This window comes from Varroa jacobsoni, unplaced genomic scaffold (assembly GCF_002532875.2).
Source record: "Varroa jacobsoni isolate VJ856 unplaced genomic scaffold, vjacob_1.0 scaffold_1463, whole genome shotgun sequence".
In the NCBI taxonomy this organism is placed as follows: Eukaryota; Metazoa; Arthropoda; class Arachnida; order Mesostigmata; family Varroidae; genus Varroa; species Varroa jacobsoni.
This window is the reverse complement of record NW_019214365.1, coordinates 394,395-402,058: the sequence shown is the minus strand read 5'-3', so window position 1 is coordinate 402,058 and position 7,664 is coordinate 394,395. Positions and strand designations below refer to the sequence as shown.

General features: G+C 38.9%; 1 protein-coding gene across 1 annotated transcript in view; it reads left to right on the top strand.

The window, feature by feature from the left end:
- Positions 1-558: 558 nt before the first annotated feature.
- Positions 559-7,664, top strand: part of LOC111270337 (uncharacterized) — a 14,625-nt gene continuing 7,519 nt past the window's right edge. Inside the window, exons 1-4 of the mRNA XM_086972447.1 lie at positions 559-856; positions 1,362-1,500; positions 2,682-2,853; positions 3,850-3,942. Coding sequence (XP_086828573.1) covers positions 625-856; positions 1,362-1,500; positions 2,682-2,853; positions 3,850-3,942 — 636 coding nt within the window. The 5' untranslated portion in view covers positions 559-624. The remainder of the gene's footprint in view (positions 857-1,361; positions 1,501-2,681; positions 2,854-3,849; positions 3,943-7,664) is intronic.

Sequence of the window (7,664 nt, the reverse complement as noted above, 5' to 3'; positions counted from 1 at the left end):
TATGTGCTTATTCAGTATAATTTCTGATACTACTGTCGAGCGTACTGCGGAAAGTGTCTACGACTTACTATAAAAATAGAAGATTCAAGCTCACCGATAAGAGGAAAACCAGGAATAGCTATACTGTCATCAAGTGACGATCTTGATTTCTTGTCAAAATCAAATACCTGCTCGAGGCTATTTCTTTACGCAAGTACCATTGGGGCCTTAAAAAAACTTACCAGTTTCTAGAGCGATAATTTAGATGGAAGAGCGTATTGAGTCGCGTATTGAGCGTATTGAAAATCACGACCTTAGAAAAACGTAAAGAAAGAGAGGCAGAATTATTTATTTGAACGTGTAATTAGATTGGAATTTATTCATGTCATTGTAGCTCATAGTAGCGAGCAATTCTTTTTTTAATACATTTCTATCTTCGCTTAGCTTAATTTATCTCTATCTAGATATGTTTATATGTGTGTGCGTTGAGCAAGGCCGTATAATTAAATACTGCTCGTCGCCTAATGAAAGCGCTAAGAATGCTCTAAAATGCTTGCCTTTCTAAATTCGAATAAAGACAAGAAATACAGCCATTTAACATTCGTATAACTTAGCGACGTCTGATGATTAGAAGAAGATAATTGTATGAGATGTCTCCTTTGTGGGGGCTGCGAAGTGAAGTTACTTTGTTCCTTCGTTTTGGTCAAATCAATACAAATCCAGGTCGGCTTAATCCGGAAGTTTCGATATCCAGTGGAACAGTATCCTGTATTAACGAAGGATGGCTACTTGTTAAGTCTCGTACGGATCCCATTATCGCGAGGAATACCCAAAGCGTTCAAGACCAGACCTGGACCGCCCGTTCTACTTGTTCATGGTTTGTACAACGAAAATTGTTGTGTCATATAATAATCAATGCAAAAATCGTTAGAATTTCGCATTTACACATCCGTGTGTTATATTCTGCACAAGTATATATTGCCATGTAAAATCGTTTGATTCACGGCGAAATAATACACTTGAATCAAATTGATGACCATATGGATTGAACCAGATACCGACTAATATATATACACACCTATATATATATATTGCAATTGATCTTGCGAACTGTGTGTCTGCATCGTAATGAAATTTCGTTTGGTAATGCGGGATATCAGACTGCGGCTGTAACGTAAAGCCTCGATTTTCGAATACATAATAAATGACGAAGAAAGTCTCCCACTCCATTGTCTACGCTAACAGACTAACTATTGTTACACATCCTTGGAGAACTCCGACTATTCTGTCTTCGTAAAATACTTTGCTAAGCTTCACTGTACCAGAATAGCATATGGCTATAATACAGCGTAAGACCAAACTTTTCGAACTTTCTCTCTCAGGTATTATATCATCAGCGGATGACTGGGTTCTTAATTATCCGTGGAACTCCCCTGGCTTTCTTTTATCTGATGCTGGCTACGACGTCTGGCTCCTCAACACACGCGGGACGCCCTACTCAAGACACCTCAAACATCAGAAGTATGCCACAGGTCTTATTTAAATAGCAAGTCTGCCCATTGCTTGTAAATTACTAAGATATAATAAAAGAAAACAGGCCATCCTACTAAGAAAACAGTGTACAGACACTCTAGCGATCAAAAATGCCGCAGGCTTAAGGTCGACTACTAAAAAACACGACCCATTTATTTAATATTACACTAGTTAAATAAAAACTTCGCCTCTGATCATGGGTACGTCTTGATGATCTGTAAGTTATATGCTTATATGTGAGTTTTCTGGCGTTTTCATATCTAACATAACATGATTCATCATGTACCTTTCCGTCATTTGTTTCACATCTGAAATATACAATATGTACTGAAAAGTATATATAATATATGTCTAATTAAGTAGCTATTGGAACCATATAGCAGACACAATCCTCATTGAGTTCGTAGCATTTGCGTTTTGTAAGAAGGTGATGGAACCCGTTTTTCACCGGCTGTCGATATTGGCTAGGCCGGGAGGAATAAAGAATCTGTTTTGGCTAATTTTGACCCTTGGGTTTATATAAGAGTTCTATGTGTTTCGGTTTTCGGCAAGCTTTTGCGAGTATCTTTTTAAACGTCAAAGTGTCGACAAAATCGTCCTCGTACAGGACCATATTCACCCCGTACAAATATGAAAATAGATTGTCAGCCAGCGCAGAACTCCATTTGTGGGTAGCCATAAGCATTTCTGTTCTCATAGAACTCTATGAAAGAACTGATTATTTTGGTAAATTAGCGAATGTCCTAGTTTGGCTAATAGATATAAACATATACTAAAACATTTGCGAGTATTTACTCTCTATAAATAACGTTTCCTTCAAGCCCAGTAGTGGTCTCATAGCAATCGACACGTCCACAGATTTTGCTAAATCGTAGCTTGAGCTCTTGACAGTTATAATGATAAATGAATAGAAGAGATCAGTGGGTATACACACTTGAAGTAAATAGGCTGAAGTAACAAGCAGCTCGGTTATCGTATACCCAGAATACGGCAAAAGACGCAAACGTGTGGCCCAATTGAAATCCTTGAATCCACGTTTTGCTTTTAATAGATATTTTTTTATTTCACGTGCAGTTATTACGGTAGCATTGTATATATGTCCTGACTGTGCATGCTTTGTTCTATGTAAACTATAATCGATAATTACCTCCATAACGGCACAGGCGGAGCACAGCCTATTGGGACTACTCGTTCGACGACATTGGACTGTTTGACGTTACTGCTGGGATTGATTTCGTGCTCCGCTCCACCGGATTTTACCGAGTAACATTGATTGGCTGGTCACAAGGCTCAACAGATATTTTCGTCACCCTTTCTCTACGGCCAGAGTACAACGCTAAGGTTTGTCTGGGTTTATTTTCGTTGATCTTTTTTCAAGATTTACTCGCACGCTAGAGTCATCAAGCCAACGAGGCATTCATGTTATTGCTGGTAGATATTTATGCTTACGTGTTGGCACGATATCGTTGCTAGACTAGAAGCTGGCTTCTTTGTTACATCTTTGGTTACGAAGAACGTAAGGTGGTTTTTACCTTACGCTCTTCGAAGGTACGCCTTCACGATAATTGTTCATAGTTCGGTGTACAGTTCAGTATTTCATTAACGTCTTATGTTAAAAATAAGCGTCTGTAGTCTCTACAAGCGTATTGCCAGCTGCATAACCGAAGACCCGTAATCAACAGCTGCCAGAAGACATTGTTCCCTAGCCGATAATAACTGATAACTCGAATCTAATATAACGGTGTATTACAATGAAATATAGATAGCTATGATAAAATTATATGGTTACTGACTTCACAATGAAACCACTTTAAGACGCGCAAACTTCTTTAGACTTTTAGAATTTGCTTAAATCATTGGCCACAAGACAAAGCTCAGAATGTTTATGGCCCTCTTTAGCCTGTTAAAATAGAGAAAAAAAAAAATAATAATTTATAAGTATTTGTGGAAGTAAGCCTGTTTACGTTTATTTAATAGAAGTAGTTGAGCCAGTCTATAATTCAACGTTTATTAGAACGCGTTTTTTGCGTCTCTCTTTTAATGAAAGAAGAAACCTCATTACAACGTTATTACTAGCCTTCACCAGAGTCGTATTATCATTATGTGGATATCATTTTTTAATTTGCAGTAATCATAGTTTATTAGAAAAGTTCCATACTCCATTTACATACGACCTCTAACATATATATATATATATATTCAGGTGTAGATGATGTTTATCTCTTTAGGATCGTAATCTATATACATGGTTTTTTTTTTTTGGTTAGTTCGTGCAGAAATTGATGAAGAATTCTGTCATAAGACTGACATAAATCTGTACGGTTCTGTTTGTCGTAGGTGAAGCTTTTTGTAGCTTTAGCACCTGTTGCGAATATAACACATCTCAACTCACCCATCACCATGTTCATTCCATTCAAAGGCATCATCAAGGTACGATACAGCTTACTCCAGATATGACGCGAAACATCTGAAGATTTATTTCCTACTACTTTCTCATCTTTGTAGACTTTCTTCACACAAGAATATAACACCTATTCGTAGACAAAACGGCAAAATCGGTATTTAGCTAAAGTGGTCATCGCTTGTGATGTCTAAGCTGAAGAGCTCTCATATGAAATCAAGTTAAAAAATATCCGGAGAAATCCTCGTCCTGTATCCTGTACTGACTGTCATATTTTCTCTTCTTATATCTATGTTATCACCATCTTATAAAATCTATTGGAAATTGAAAATGATGCGTAAGATTGCAACAAGTTAGACTGACTAATAATTAAGGATATTGACATAAAATCAGATTTTAACGTCCCAGAAACCCAACTCAGACTATGTTGACCCGAAAGCATTATGCATTGGAAGTACTAGCCCATATTTGACTTCTCACATATTTTTCCTCAAATCGATCAGAAAGTTCTGAACAATTCCTATTTATGAGAGTCGATGATGGGTAAAGGTGTGAGCATTTCAGTATTTCCATTGTGACTCTTTTTTTTTTGTACTTATAAATAATATTTTTAGAAAGTGTGTTAATATCACTGTGTAGCTTGTAATTCTTACGCCTTATTGTCAAGTAGAAAAAAACATTACAATCTAAAGATCGTTGCACTGCTAACACAGCCTCATATTTTAAGCAGCGCATTAATATCGACATATGATAATAACATTACCAAGATTCATATAATCGTTTTCGTGTCCGTATTCATTTGATTCTTATACATATTTCTGTTAATTTTTCAACATTCCCATAGGCGACCTAAAAGATAATCTCTAGTAGCTTTGCCTAGCCGTCCTCAGCGCGCCTTAAACCATGCAGATACAAACGAAAAGCGTACCTGTGTATAGCCTAGGCAAACTTTAGTTCTAGTTGAAGTATGCAGGACTTCATGGAGAGGGAATAAATCAGCGCTATGACCCAAGAATGTCAGCAAAGCAATGAATCGTTCGTATTGTCCTGAGCCAAACGACCTTGTTTGGCTCTTTTTGTGTCAGGAGTGGAAAATGTTGTCTTCGAGCTTCTATGCTGGCCTGCAACTCTTTCGGCATCATGCTTCACTTGTAGCTGGCCTTTCCTAGTTTATTGTTTTCTTTGTGCATTCGTTGTGTTTCTTCTGCCACCAGCGTTAGTACCTACTCTATATCGTCGGCTTGACTAGCTCATTTTACTCTCAATGACACGACCCTTATACAATATCCGTATTATAAAACCTACGGAGCTGGTAGCCAACAATAGTAGCCTTTATATTACACATATACGTTGATGGTACATATACCGTCTGTGTTTCCGCTACCTTGACAATCCTATTGCGGAATAGTCTGAGACGCTCTCTAACGTAAAGCGTTATTCTATATAAGTATCGCTGCTATATAATAATTCTGTTTTGGGTTTGGGTACTATAAGTGTGCATGTAGACGAGAATTTTATGTGTATAAAACTGTATCAGTTTTAGCCCTTTACTGAGCTAGCTGGGCTAGCAGACTCGCAGGATTATAACTGGCAATGCGATATGTTTGGTGCTATAATCGTAGCAACCAATACTGAGCTATTGTCTTCATTCGGTCGTTCTCCTATGATTCAGGACTAATTATCGATAACAATAATAGTATCATTATAAAAGACGTTTAGCATCTTGTAACATATCTTTTTGATAACTATATCGATATATGAGATCCAAAAACAAACGGAACATATATATCCCATAGTGAGCTAGTATGTTGACGTTGTCGCCGATATAAAGCGGATCGTTATGCGTCAAAGCAAATCGTACGAGTATGATGCGCCTGGATCAAACTTTTGTTTACCCTTTTTACCAAATGATTCAACGCAATGAAGACAAATATCTATAACAATCTATCAATCTCATGTATCGGCTCTGAACTTTGTAATAAAAACTTCCGTAATGACAGCATGCTTGTTGCAACAGCGACGACAGAAGGTCTTAGCATTAAAGAGGAAGTTTCTATTCTAAGATTTCGTAAAAAAAACAACAAGACAAGGAATCGTATGAACAATTTCATTGGCCATTTATCGAACGGTAGCGACCAGCGAACGCTAGCTCCTCTAAGTCATTCCGCAAACATAGCCTAAGAGAAAAGATTCTGGGGAAAGCGGCTGGTCACTTCGTGGCACGAGACATGGGCTGACGAATGCTTGCCTTGTTCGTTTCCTAGCAGATGTTCTTTTTCCAGCTGTTCACGCGATGATTCCTGCCATTTTTTGTGTCACTTGTCGAGCTGTCATGTCATTTTTGATGGCAACGCGGTTGCATCAGGGGTGGACGGTTGACCGTCAAGAACTCACTGCCGGCCTCGGCACCTTTCTAATAGGCTGTAGTCATCGTTAGTGTTTCTTATTGTCCAGATATTGTGGACTGAGCTGCCGTCGACCTGTCAATCTGTTGGTCAGATTTTGTTCTGCAAGCGAGCACACATCGGGTCGCAACATGGATCTACAAACACCGCTATTGCCTATGCTACGAAATGCGAGCAAAGCCCCATCGGCTGCCCCCGGCTCAGATTGTGTGTTATCATGGTCGAAAGCTTTGCGATTGCAAAACGAGAAGAGAAATAAGGTCTTCTAAAAAATTGCTTGTGAAGAAGAAACTCAGGCGAATAGTCAAAGTGTCGCACAACAACCTATGGAATAGAAATAGCGATATTAGGGAAATTGTTGGACACAGTCTAGAATTATAGACCGTAATTGTCAGCCGATTTTAATGATCTACGTAACGCTCGTGAAGTGATAGCATGGTTATGTTAACGTCTGCGTATCGCTGAAAACGTTGCGTCAATGCAGCAGTCATGGTGGCGAGGGGGTTTCCCAAACAAACACGTCAATCGTCAGAGATGATTTCGGTGCCTGGTTGGATTTCGATGTTTCGGCGGTCCGATGATTCCGGTGGCCTGGATGGGAAGCGAGGCCTCCCTTACGACAACTGCGACAGCCGCAAAGAATGTCAATTTCGACAATTCGCTGCGATGAACGTTAATAACAATCGACGCGAACGACAGCGAGGCTGCATAACCTTCGAAAGTATCTCGATAATGTAAAGCATTACTCAGCCGTGTACTAACTAATGGCGCTGAAGTCGCTCCGCTTAGTCAAGCTGATCGTAGTACGAATGTACTGTTCGACTATCGTCACCGTTTTTACGCAGCATAATCTTGGATATGGTTTTCAAAAGTCTGACAAATTGATTTTCGACGATTCGGCCTGTCGCTTTCATTAATATTAAGAAACTGAGCGCCAATCAACTTGCGCAGGAACTAATTAAGTCTCAATTAAAATACACCCCCCCCTCATTGAGAAAGCTAGGAAAGGTGGGAGTGGCTCGCTGCAAGCTTTCTTAATGTCGTGCTACGGGGGAAATGTTCTGTGTGGAGTATCGGTAGAGTTAGGTAACTAATGTGCAGACGAAAATGTGTCGTATTGTTTCTGCTGAACAGAAAGAAAATTGTGCTTGTTAGTGTAACAATTCTAAATCCGAAAAAATGAAAACGTGCTTTGCTATGAAGCTTGTATGTTTTCGTACTGTGTACTTCTTTGCCTGTAAAATGGATAACATTGTTACACCAGACAGTGTCAAAAACTGAATTCGCTCCTTTTATTGCAAGGAACTTCAGGTTTTCTTCTGGAAGACGAGGCCCTATATACATAT